The sequence below is a fragment of the Mesoplodon bidens genome (genome assembly GCF_964165515.1).
Source record: "Mesoplodon bidens genome assembly, chromosome: 11".
Taxonomy (NCBI): Eukaryota; Metazoa; Chordata; class Mammalia; order Artiodactyla; family Ziphiidae; genus Mesoplodon; species Mesoplodon bidens.
This window is the reverse complement of record NC_138167.1, coordinates 10,973,100-10,986,558: the sequence shown is the minus strand read 5'-3', so window position 1 is coordinate 10,986,558 and position 13,459 is coordinate 10,973,100. Positions and strand designations below refer to the sequence as shown.

The following is a 13,459-nucleotide window of genomic DNA, read 5'->3' as shown; positions in this document are numbered from 1 at the left end:
ATATTTTCATACACTACTCATGTTTTCAATGATGTCCAAAACTATATACATTTCATTGGTAAGTGATCACATCTCTAAATTGTGCCTTAAAATTGCAAGAAGAAAAGCACACAAAGATTTGTGTCCAAACATGTCCATAAGTCATTGTTTATAATAGTACAAAGTTGAAAACAGGCTAAATGTAATACATTTATTCAATAAACTTTGGTACAAATAACAATGTTTTGGTACAAATAATAATGTTTTATTTATTAAAAAATTTCTCAGTGCCAGGTGCCGTTAAGGGGTTATAAATGTATCAAAGCATTCAGAGAGGTAAGTACTATTATTATCTCCCCTCAACAAATGAGGAGGGACTTCCCTGGTGGTTCAGTGGTTAAGACTCCGGGCTTTCACTGCAGGGGGCCCGGGTTCGATCCCTGGTCAGGGAACTAAGATCCTGCATGCTGCACGGTGAGACCGAAAAAACAAAACAAAACAAAAATCCAAATGAGGAAACTGAGGAACAGAGAAGCTAAGTACCTTGCATGAGGTCAAACATCAAGTAGGAGAGCCAGGAATTGAACTGACGTGTCTTTCTCAAGAGTCCGTGTCCTATTCACCAATCTGTTTTTGTGACAGTATAGTCCATGGATCCACCTCATATTTCACTGCATAGTAGCACTGATGGTAGAATATTGTACAGCCACAAAAAAACATGTTTTCAGTAAGTATTAAGTTACATGTGGACATGCTTACATTAAATCATTAAGAGAAATCAACTATACCTCAATTTTTTATAAGAGGAACATAAGATGTAGAAGAAAAAAAATAAGGGAAAAAAACAGCATGCAAAATTGCACACATTATTTCAGTCCTGGAATGTGTGTGTGTGTGTGTGTGTGTGTGTGTGTAAAACCAAAATCTAAATCTAAATAGTACCTTTCTCCAGATGATGGGTTATGGGTACTTTTGTTTCCTCCTTTATACTTTTCTAGATATTCTGAACTTTTGTTATGAGACGTAACTGCTGTGATGATCAGAAAATTTAGTTTAAAAATATTTACTGTTGCTGAAAAAAACACCAGAATTTCCAAGAACAAGATTTCATTTCCCTTCACAGTTAAATAATGAATCAGAAAGTGTAAGTGGGAAAGATTTGCAAGAAAAACATTACCCCAAGGACTGGGAACAGAGGAAGGCTGTTCAGACTAGAAAAGGAAGTGTCTGAGAGAGAGTGTTTCATAGGACATTTATGCTGAATGAACTCAGCACCCTGGAACCTGTCCTTGATCTATGTCACCTACTTTTGAGTGCTGTCAGCTGCTCAGAGGCTGTCTTCTGACAGTAGTCATTTGGATTCGCTACAGACTGAAATAGTGTGGATTGAGAATCTGATGCCTTTAGAAGAGAAAATATAGAAGATCTGTGATCTGAACAAGTATAATTTCTAGAATGGACAATTTCAAACGTGCAGTGGAAAAGCAGCAAAGAGAGCTTTCTTTTTGGCAGTAACCCTACTGTTTTGCTTCATGGCAGTCCCTTCTGGGCAGGGCCTATCAGCAGTACCAGATGAGCCCAACATAGGCCCACCTTGAGGTGACATCTTCCCAGGGACCTGCACGAGCCAATCATATCACTCAAAGGCTGCAGCTCAAGATAAAACCACTTGGCCCCAAACACCATACAGTGCATGCCTTTTCCTGCTGCCTTTTTTATCTTTTATTTATTTATTCATTCATTTTTGGCTGCCTTGGGTCTTCGTTGTTGCATGTGGGTTTTCTCCAGTTGCGGAGAGCAGGGGCTACTCGTTGTTGCGGTGCACACGGGCTCTAGGCGTGGGGCTTCAATAGTGGCGCAGGAGATTTGTTGCTCTGCGGCATGTGAGATCTTCCCTGACCAGGTCTCGATCCCGTGTCCCCTGCATTGGCAGGTGGATTCTTAACCACTGTGCCACCAAGGAAGCTCCTTCCTGCTTTCTTAAGAAAGTTAAGGCTAAGCTGGTGAGCCAGACCCTTAACAAGACTTTGGAATTTCCCTGCATAGAGACTAGATCGGGATTTTTTTAAGTTGGAAACTAATTTGAGTTCACTTCAGAATCCCTTATTTGGTGCACAAGTCTGGCTATTCAACAGAGATTTCAGCTTTGCAAGTGAGTTGGAGTTGATTTCTTCCCTTGGAAACTGCTAGTTGGTGGTGGTCAACAGAAGTCTCAACATAGACATAGGCGAGGAAGGTTCTTGCTGAGACTCATCCCAAGGAAACCCCAAAGGAGCACCCTGAGAACTGATTTCAGGATGAAGCTGCAAGGACGAAAAAGTGCTTTTAACACCAACAAATGCTGCCTTTTGACCAAAAGATGCAGGAGGAGTCTTCTCCCAAATACTGCAGCCCCTGAGGTGAGAATCTGGCTCCTAAGAGGGCAACTTCCTCTCCTGCTGCTGTGCTCAAGTCTGCAGAGACCCACGGTGAGTTACCATGGAGGAGGTGATCTCTTTATGACCAGGGCTCCAATGGAGCATTCTCCTGGTGCAACCTTTAGATGACCTTTAGTCCCTTCGGATGTAATTTCACTTAGACATTTTAACTAACAAATAATGCTGGCAAAGAGGGTTGAAAACGATTATTAAAAATTGTGGAGTGCTTTACAGTTTACAGATTTGGCATCACAGAAGCTAGAGGCATAGCATTTTTTTCTTGATTCTCCATAAAATTTAAGTAAAACGTTGCTTCTGTAGGACAAATAATGCAAAATCAACCAAGTCTATTTGGCTTTATCCTGTATCATATGGATCAACTCAAAAGAGGCATTATAAAGTTCTATATAATGAAAAATAACCTAATGTTAAGAGAAAACAGTTTCAGTGAGCCCAGACTCTTGCATCTTCCCATACATAGAAAAGCACTAAATTCCTTCATTTTAATGTCTGGTCTTCTTTAATTAACAGTAATCTTTTGATGTTCCGAGTACCTGCCCTTTGTTACAAAACTCCTATATATCCTAGCTCCCCACTCACCTCCTCAGAGCAGTTCTCTCGGGGTTACTTGAGATGCCATCTCCCGGGCTTGAAATCCTAAAAATTCCCACTGAATAAAACATAACTCTCAATTTAAAAAAAAAAAAGAAAGAAAGAAAGAAAGAAAACAGAATACCCATTTGATATCTAGTAATAGATTAAAGTTTTGGAGTTTACAAGGTTTGATAGAAGATATTTTTTATTTTGTTTTGCCTTAAATAGATTCTGTAGAACTATTTGCAAATCTGCTATAAAGAATTATCGGTTAAAATCACTTAAGCAGTCTTAAAATTTTGTTCAAGTTTACTCACAACTAGATGACTTCTCACCATAAATAACATAGTAAAAATACCAAATGGTATGATTTTGAGTTCCAGCTACAACACTGTTGACATTCACTGGATGGAATTTTATCTCTTAATATGTTCCTTAGTAAGTACTGTTTATTAGGAAAGCATCATTTCTTTGCCAAGAAGGAAACACCTTGAAATTTAGATAACTGAAAAATATGGCTCTCAATTATGGACGGATGATACTTAATGAACTTGTCTTCAAATCTCTAACTTTGATTTAATATGCACTGGGTATCAATAAGTAATATTCCATTGGCTACCTATGAGAAAATGCCTTTTTCCCACTCCTGGTTTCTAAGAAGAAGGACTTTACCAGGAACCCCACTGACCTCTGTCCAACCCTTTCCTCACATCGTTCCCCTGGAGATGGACAGATGTTACTTGACTGGTAACGTCAGGAAGAGTAACTGGATATGCTGTATTTGCTCTTCTTCCTCCTGGGAATTAACCCAATGGCAAAAGGCATGAGTTCTGTGTTCCTCCCATGGCAAGGACTTCACCTGGACAGGTTGCAATCCAATACTGCCTACAGCTAAGTGGGCAAGTCAGCTCGTTCTGGGGTTTACCCTTAACAAGTCCACCAGCCATCAGACCTAAAGATGGGTGCTCCAACATGTTCTCATTCAGTAGTAAAAATTATGTTTTAGCCTTCATAGTTCAAGTCCTGAGCAGAGGAGAGGGTTGTCATTTACTGGGGAGCCCCTTGGAGAACCCGACATTACTCATCACTTAAGTCTTTTCTTAAATCAAAGCCAAAGACTAAATATAGGTTTTAGGTATTCATAAAAGAGGTATTACTTACAACACCCAATGTGAGAATGTGAAGGGTTTAGGAGAGGAAACAGCTAGTATAATTAAACTTTGATTATTAATTTTTTCTTCAAAATACTCAATATGCAAAAAGACTTTTCACTGATACAAAAAGGGTTACTTCCTCCGTGGGAAGATGAGGTTTTTTTATGCTTTCATTAATATTTGTCAAACCAAATTCAACATCTAGCATGGGTCACAGATACAGGAAGGACTGGATCATTGTAATGGTTACATACTGATTTTGAGCAGACAACTTGGTCTTATACAGTGTAGCAAATCTGCTACCACACCGTAAAAATTTAAAAAACAGAAACCTCAATTAAATAGAGTCGGGAGACCAGAAAGGGGAGCTCTCATGCCCTGCGACATAGCAGAGTCCAACAGGAAGAAGAAAAACCCCTCTTCTTTCCTGGCAAGGACTGGGCGAATGTAAAGCCATGAACTCTTTGTTTCCTATACCCTCCCATCTTCCTTTTCTTCTCTATGAAAGCATTCTTCTTCCCTTGCCCTGTAGGGACTTGTACATGGCGCACCACAGTCACAGAACCTGAATTGGAACTCTCTGCTGATCCTGAATAGATCTATCTTTGCTGGAGAAATACCTGGCCCTCTATTTACTTCAGGTCAACAAGATTCACCATCGAATTTGAAAAATTAAAATCAAGATTTTTCTTTCCTTATAGGTCGCTGTTAAAACTGACTTTGACTTGGCACCAAGTTCCTTTGATGATCAGTACCAAGGCTGCAGCCAACAAGTCATGGAGGACCTGATTCAAGGGGATTATTTTACAAAAGAAGTAGAATCTCGTAGGAATTACCACAGGGTCTGGCAACGTGCACACTTAACCTGGTTGAGACAAGGAAAAACTCTCCCTGAGAACATGGCTATTGCACATGCTGTGGCCATCTTGGTTTATTCATCTAACGACAGTGTTCGTTCAGACTTCTCCAGAGCCATGGCCAGTGCTGCAGGGTCTCCCCAGCAATATATACATTCATTCCATTTCAAATATCTACACTACTACCTGACCACGGCAATCCAGCTGCTGAGGAAAGAGATTGTCACAAGGAATGACTCTCTGTGTTATGAGGTGCACCATGAGGTGAAGGGCATTTCCTTGGAAGCCCCCATGGGTGCCACCATTCGCTTTGGCCAATTCCTCTCCACCTCTCTCCTGAGAGAAGAGGCACAGAAGTTTGGAAACCACACTCTATTTACCATATTGACCTGCCTGGGGGCACCTGTACAAGACTTCTCTCTCAAGAAGGAGGTCCTGGTCCCTCCCTATGAGCTGTTTGAAGTTGTAAATACGAGCTACCACCCAAGAGGAACTTGGCTGCAATTGCAGTCAACTGGGACCCAGAGCATATATAACTGTCAGCTGCTAAAAGGTATTGTTATTGATCCAAATTGAATCCACTCTTACCAGGATTGCAGGCCACCATTTGTTTTTTAATCTTGTCAAAGAAATATTTATTTATTTATTTTAATTTTTTTTCTTTTTTAAATTTTTATTGGAGTATAGTTGATTTACAATGTTGTGTTCGTTTCAGGTGTACAGCAAAGTGAATCAGTTATGCATATACATATATCCACTCTTTTTTAGATTCTTTTCCTATATAGGTCGCTAGAGAGTATTGAGTAGAGTTCCCTGTGCTATCCAGTAGGTCCTTATTAGTTATCTATTTTATATATAGTAGGGTGTATACATCAATCCCAATCTCCCAATTTATCCCTCCCCTCATTTTCCCTCCTGGTAACCATAAATTTGTTTTCTACATCACTATTCTTTCATAAAAGTAGTTTTTCTGAGTGAGCTTGGGGGAAAAAGGCCAAAAACATGGATATTGGCCTTCAGTAATGGTGGAATTGGCAGATTAGAGAAAACTCACCTTGTTTCTTGGTTTCTCCTCTCTTCTTTCTCCTCAACTACCTGTAGGGAAATGTGCTTTGCAATGGCACAGATATACGGGGCATTCTAGACAGAGAGTAAATATTTGTACTGGAAAAGGTAGTGCATAAAACATAGCATTTTACCTTCTCCCTCAAGCTCATTTTTTGTCGTGGTCATTTCATGAACAAGAAGTGCTAAAAATAAAGCAGGAGGTGTGATTTATTCATCCACTCCTATCTATTAACCATCTTCTCTGTTCCAGGAACTGGGATAGGAGGACCCAGGCGATACAAAATGAATAAAACAAAATTACTATCCTAGGAGGATTTTTAGTCTAATGAGAAGTAGAAATATGAACAAATGTCTACACACAAAAGCACTAAGTATACACCAGATGTTTAAGCAATGGTTATGGTTGCTTGGTGAAGGAAGATGCTCGTTCTCTCTGGGGAAAGTGAGAAGGCTTCACAATAGGAGACCACGTGGGACTTGAAGTAGGAATGGGGGTTTTCAGTGAAAAAAGAGAGAAAAAGTCATTTCAAGCAGAAAAAGCATACACTGAATCACAGAGATTTCAAACAGCCTGGTATCTTCAGGGAAATTTTGAAATTCTGGATGGCTGGAATATAGGGTGTGTAAGACAGAGGAAGAGGCCAAAAGTAGAAAGGGAGTAGGACACTGACAGGGGCTGGAGAGTTCTGATGGGGCCAGATTGTTTTTAAAAAACTCTTGTATTCCATGCCAAGGACTTTCAAACTTCATGCTATAAGTAGTGAGAAACCATTAGAAGTCTGTAAGGAATGGAGTATCAATCAGACCAGTATTGTAGCAACAGCCTTGATGATATTGTGAAAAATGAACCAAAGCAGGAGAAATTAGAGTTATCACAATAAAAATATGTGTTAGTCTCTTTTTAGAAAAACATGTGGCTGATTCCATTTTATCTTTGTATGTTGCCAGCCACAGTCGTTTGACAGAGCAAATGCTGTGCAAATTCGGTAGAAAATGCTGTACCCTGTTTGATTCAGAAAGAGGAAGACTGTCCTTATCCACATGTGCATTCGTTTACACTCAAAGTCAACTGCAACCCAGCTACAGGGTCTACCTTTGAAATATTCCCGAATCTTCCTCTGCTCCATCATCACTGCTGCTGTTAATAATTCAGCCTGTCAGCCTTTCTCAACACATCAGGGCTGCAGTGTTGCAAATGTCCTCAAACTGGCATCCACACTGAGGTCAAGGTCCTGCTCACTCTGGCCTATCTGTAAGGCCAGAGACAGTCATTTCCATTAACTGATAAGTAACACTCTGCTTATTCCAACATCCTGGAGCAGTATTAGATTGATGCAAACATGAACAATGGGAGAAGGGAGGTGGCTTGTTTTTCTTATCTGAGAGTCCTTCACTGGGAGGGAGTAAGGTCAGTGGTCTCCCCAGCCCTGTTTTTCTAGATGGCTACTGTTGCCCACTTGACTTCTGACCGATCACCTGGACTAACCATTAACCTCAGCCTGGGGAATTCACAGAATCTAATTTCTCATGAAACTGGAATCCTTTCGGGAAACTGTTTCTTCTCCTTTCAATTTTTTCACCAGCAGAAGCCACAAACTATTCTATGTCCCCAGAAGTCCCTATGAGCCAGTGACTTATGTTTCCTCTCCGGTTCCCTTTTAATCTGACAGACGCAATATGTGAAAAACAACATGAAGTCATTTAAAATAGGTCAGCCAGGGACATGGCAGTTCTCCCAATGGAGAGACAGTAGATTAAAGAGCAGAGCTTCCCCAGTCTTTCAGTGTATTTCAAAATTGCTTCCATTAAGTTGTAACTGAAGTTCTCAAGTTCAAAGAGTTCCTAGGAATCTGTGGCCTTCAAAAAGTCAAGAGGTCAAATTGGTAGCGTAACACAGTGACGGGAGTGAGTTGGCAAAAGAAAAATTGTTTAAGACATTCTAAACTAATAGCTTTTTCTTCTAATTCTTCTCTCACCCCTCACATGACCTATACTTGTTACCATAGAAACATGTTTTCAGGCCCAGTGGAAGACTCAAAATATGTTATGTTAGTTATTTGTCCTTAAATGTTGCTTCTTTCAGCGAAATAATCTGTGCCAAAAATCTGTAGACACACAAATACATGCTCTGTTCTGTATCATTGGATTCACAAAGAAGAGGGGTTTATTTGCGAAAATGTTTCACATAATTAAAATTCTTAAGCATGCTTCTAAAAAAAAATGTAGTCAATTGTTTGTAGTCAGTGTGGTTTTGCATGTTAATCTTGCCAGCTACTAGCAGTGAGAATACAGGCAAATGGCTTAGCCTCTCTGTGCCTCAGTTTCTTTATATGTAAAATGAGAATAATTTTTAAAAATAAAACTTACCTTGTAAGATTCCGGTGAAGAGAAAACGAAGGAACGCATGCAAAAGGTCTTAGAACCATATGTGACACATGTAAGTAAGTAATCAAAACTCTTTAGCTACTATTACTATTACCATTATAAGTCTTTATTTTATTAACTTACTGTTTCCTATTTTCTTTTACTCTGGGCTTCAATTATCCCAAAGTAATTTTCCCAATTTGTGGCATCACGCTTACCTCGAAGTAGCGTGTCTGTCTCAGATGAATGGATGAAAGAATGAGTAATTGGATGAATCTGGAGACCACAGGGCATGATGGGTAGAGCAGAGATGGTGGAACCAGTGAGAGCTGGGCATATGTTAGTAGCTCTGTGGCCTTGTGCAAATGACAACTCTGAGCCTGTTTCTTCATTTATAATATGGGGGCAACACTTGCCTGGAGGGAATGTTGTGATAGCACTTGTTACCCACCCTCTCAAACACAATTGAAAAATTCTGGGAAAGTACTTTGCACATGGAGCTGGGATAACAGTTTAATGACACAAATGTCTACTTCAGTAATATTGACAGTTAGAATAGAAAGAAAGGAAGAGACGGAAGAAATACATTTTTTTTTGGCCATGCCATGCGGCTTGCGGGATCTTAGTTCCCCCACCAGGAATCGGACCCTGGACCCCTTCAGTGGAAGCACGGAGTCTTAACCACTGCATTGCCAGGGAAGTCCCATAGACAATATTCTAAAAGAATAACACTCATCACTCTAAATATTGACAGAAAGAGGTTATAGATAACATTTACCACCAAATAAGATTAACTAGATATACTGCATGTCACTTTTACCTTTTTTTTTTGCTTTTTTTCAAGAGATTGAATATGCATTTCTGAACAATCTAACACACAGATTCAGACTTCATGAGATAAAAGGCATAATAATTATGCATTTCTCCCTAGACTGTATACCTAGGGCAGAGGTGACCAAATTCATGTTATAATACACCAATCAAATGGTATTTTTATAGAAATTTAGTTTACAAAAGGCTTTCACACACATTATCTGTTTAATTCTTACAACTACCTGTACTTTGGGCTATTGACCCCCCTATAATGATGTGAACACTGAGGATTAGAAAGGTTAAATGGTTTTTGTAAGATTATTCAAGCAGGTTATAAATAACAAAAGTGAGACCGTTTCCCATTTTTTCTGACAAAAAGTCCAGGACAATTTTCTCTATAGGTCACTTTCAGGAGATTTATTTTGCCATTCAAAAATGTTATTGAGAACTTACAATTGGTTTCAATCTTCTGTGACTCTGACTATTGACATTATAAACACCCTTCACATTCATATAAATATACAAATATGTTCACACCAATGTATATATAACAAGATAATAGTTGATCTTTTCACATGCATTTAACTAGTGTTTTGTATCTTAACCTATTTTATTACATTATTAAAGATTGATGGCCATGACCTACTGAACTGATGTCACAAACCATTAATAGAATCACAGCCTCCAATCTGAAAAGTACTGTCCTAGGGGCAGAAGGAATAAAAAGCATTGAAGAGTCTAGAAGAAAAGTAAAGACAGATACAAAAGTAAAGTTACTGTGAGTTGTTCTGAAATGAGAAAGTTTGTAGATTGTAATTTAAGTCACAGATTTTTTTCATTTATTCTCCTAAATATATTGTCTGCCTGTGTGAAAGTAAGAATAATAATAATAATAATGTGAGGTAGAAATGATAATGACCATATGAGAGGTAGAGAAAGAGTATCAAGAGAGTTAGGAAAGAAAAGTTACTTTAACCTGAGAAAATAAAATTAAAATAAGCTATTTTTAATATCCTAGTCATTATGAAGTGTGCTTAAGAGGTGGTTTTGAAGGATGAGTATGATTACCACATAGTAATGTCTCTATGTTTGTCTCTTACTTGGACATTAGCATAATCACAGTGAAGCAAAGTGAAGAGTAGTGGTGGTGACCATAGTATTTCCAAAACCCTGGAGGTGCTCTCGTTTTACAGATGAGAAAACTGAGGCCCAGTGAAAGTAGCAAAAATGATCACAGTCAAGCATCTAGGGGTAGAACTTCAATACTAAAGCCAATCACACCCTCAAATCATTATATTATAATGATTATAATATAATATATTGTTTCCTTGTCAATCAGTTGCAGACAACTCTTCAGTAGAATCTTATCCTATGAAAAAGTGAGAAAGGGTGGGGTTAGAGGTCCTTGTGATCTCTAGCCTCAATGAAGAGAAAACAAAACAGAAAATGCTTGAGAATCATTCTAAGGAGTGACCTGCTAAAGTGGTATTGATTGTTCCTAGGTCCCTGTGAGAATTCAGATAATACAATTTTAACACAAACTTTGACAAAAGCTTAGAAATAAGTATGCATTATTAATTTTTCTTATCTAAGAAAAGAGGGGTTTTGAAAATTACTGTTGGTAATTTTCCAAATAGAAATTCCAGGAAACTCAAGGGATCTTATATATTATGTGGAAGTAATGGAAAAGTATTTCCCCATCATCTGATCATCCTATCAAACAATATGGTCAAACAATTGAGGCAATCACAGAGTTGAATTTTCTACTTCAAATGTCTTTTCTATGCTAAATAGTCAGCAAGGTTGGTTGAAAAGGAGATTCCACTCTTTAGAGCATTTTTCAAATTGTATTTATTTATTTTATTTATTTTATTTTTGGCTGCATTGGGTCTTCATTGTTGCACATGGGCCCTCTCTAGTTGTGGCGAGCGGGGGTTACTCCTCACCGCGGTGCACAAGCTTCTCATTGCAGTGGCTTCTCTTATGGTGGAGCACAGGCTCTAGGCACGCAGGCTCAGTAGTTGTGGTTCGTGGGCTCTAGAGCGCAGGCTCAGCCGCCGTGGCACACGAGCTTAGCTGCTCCGCGGCACGTGGGATCCTCCTGGACCAGGGCTTGAACCCATGTCCCCTGCATTGGCAGGCAGACTCCTAACCACTGCACCACCAGGGAAGCCCTAGACCATTTTTTTGAAGGTTTACATCTTCCATCTCATTCTATATCCTTATCCCATTGTACTCCCAGTTAGTAGTTACACCTGACAATAATTTTTTTATATTTCAGTGTTTCTTCCATCAGCCACATCTTAGTGGCTGCTAACCTTTCCTATGAAGAGTGTGTATGTGTAGGCAGTATACACACACACACACACACACACACACACACACCCCAAACAAGACTGCATGAATTATTTTTGCTCACCTTGTAATAAAAAAAATTTGATGAATGTACATGCAATATATGGAGAGATAATACAGTGGTTAAAAATACAGAGTTGAGCCAGACTGCCTAAGTTTGATGGCTGACTACACTACTTACTAGATGCGTGATGTTTGACAAGTTTCTTCACATCTCTGTGTCACAGTTTTATTAACTAAAAAATGAGGATAATGAGGATAAATGCCTCATAGTTTTTGTGTGGATTAAATGAGTTAATTTATAGCAAGTGCTTAAAATGATCCCAGCACAGAATAAGCCTTTAATCAATGTTCACTTTCATAATGGTGATAAAGATGGTGATAATTAAGATGGGGATGATGGTAATGGTAATAATTCTGCTGCTGATGATGATAAAGATGGGAAATCCGGAGATCTCTACCCCCAACTTGCTGGGTACCCTGAGGTACACCTCTTAACCTCTTGATACCTGTTTTATCATCTGCAAAATAAGCAAGCTGTCATTTAGAGAACTCTAAGAGAGAATATTTTTTAAAGAGTGGCTAGCTTCACACTATTTACAATAGCCAGGACATGGAAGCAACCTAAATGCCCATCAACAGAGGAATGGATAAAGAAGATGTGGCACATATATACAATGGAATATTACTCAGCCATAAAAAGGAATGAAATTGGGTCATTTGTAGAGACATGGATGGACCTAGAGACTGTCATACAGAGTGAAGTAAGTCAGAAAGAGAAAAACAAATATCATACATTAAAGCATATATGTGGAATCTAGAAAAATGGTACAGATGAACTGGTTTGCAAGGCAGAAATACAGACACAGATGTAAAGAACAAACATATGGACACCAAGAGGGGAAAGTGGCGGGGGTGGGTGGGATGAACTGGGAGACTGGGATTGACATGTATACACTAATATGTATAAAATAGATAACTAATAAGAGACTGCTGTATAAAAAATAAATTAATTTTTTTAAAAGTGCTAGCTTCAAATATTTTTGTTAGGAATTTTCGAAGTTTAAAGTGAACCAAAGGAGAAATGAGGTGGTTTTTAAAAAAAATCTCTGCTACCTAAAACATCTTTGACTCTATGTTTTATTTTGTTTTCACAGCTTCCAGCAAAAAGTGCATCCCTACTCCCGTAGTTATTGCTTCTCTCTTGTTTTTGACCTGTGTCATCATCTCTTCCAAAAGTAGAGCATAAAAAAAGGTTGTGGTTTTTGCCTTCCCTGTACCCTTTTGCCCTGAATCCCCGTAGAGAATCATTCTGCCCAGCTATCAACTGATTCAGAGCTGGCTCAGTCCACTGCCTATGGGGAGACCTGTAGGTATATTTCTTCTTCATGGATACAGAGATTCATGTTGGATAGAAAATGACTCAATCTGAGACTGTGAGACATAATCAGGGTACTTTTGGGGCTGGGAGTGGGGTGGGGGCCTTTTTTTTTTTTGAGTGGAGAATAGTGAAAGCAGAATATGAGCCTAGAATCGCTAGCAGCTATCTTGCCACTGAGAAGAGAGACCCTATCTTCCTGAGAATGGAGCTAACACAATGAAAGAAGAGATGAGAAATGAAAAGAAAGTGAATCTTGGTGAGAGTCTATGTGCCCCTAAATCCAACTGTGCCTGAAACTGTATACCATGGGCTTTTTCATTACATAAATCAATAAATTATATTTTTGCTTCAATAATTTAAATTAAATTTTCTATCTCAAACAATTGAAGGGGTGTTATGATGAATACAATGATTTTCCCTTATTTTTAATTTAATGATCCTAAATATTAGGAACAAATCAGATACTCTTGAGTTAGA

At 38.7% G+C, this 13,459-nt stretch overlaps 1 protein-coding gene across 2 annotated transcripts; it reads left to right on the top strand.

Annotated features, from left to right (window-relative positions):
* The first annotated feature begins 1,887 nt into the window (after positions 1 to 1,887).
* Positions 1,888 to 5,594, top strand: ART4 (ADP-ribosyltransferase 4 (inactive) (Dombrock blood group)). 2 transcript variants are annotated; one of them, XM_081249091.1, is made up of 2 exons: positions 1,888 to 2,378; positions 4,846 to 5,594. In XM_081249091.1, exons 1-2 carry the CDS (start codon positions 2,277 to 2,279, stop codon positions 5,575 to 5,577), a joined length of 834 nt encoding a protein of 277 aa, XP_081105217.1. In that variant the 5' UTR covers positions 1,888 to 2,276; the 3' UTR covers positions 5,578 to 5,594. The 2 variants fall into 2 exon arrangements, with proteins under 2 accessions (XP_081105217.1, XP_081105216.1); XM_081249090.1 differs by having other exon boundaries at positions 1,888 to 2,447.
* The last annotated feature ends 7,865 nt before the right edge of the window (positions 5,595 to 13,459 follow it).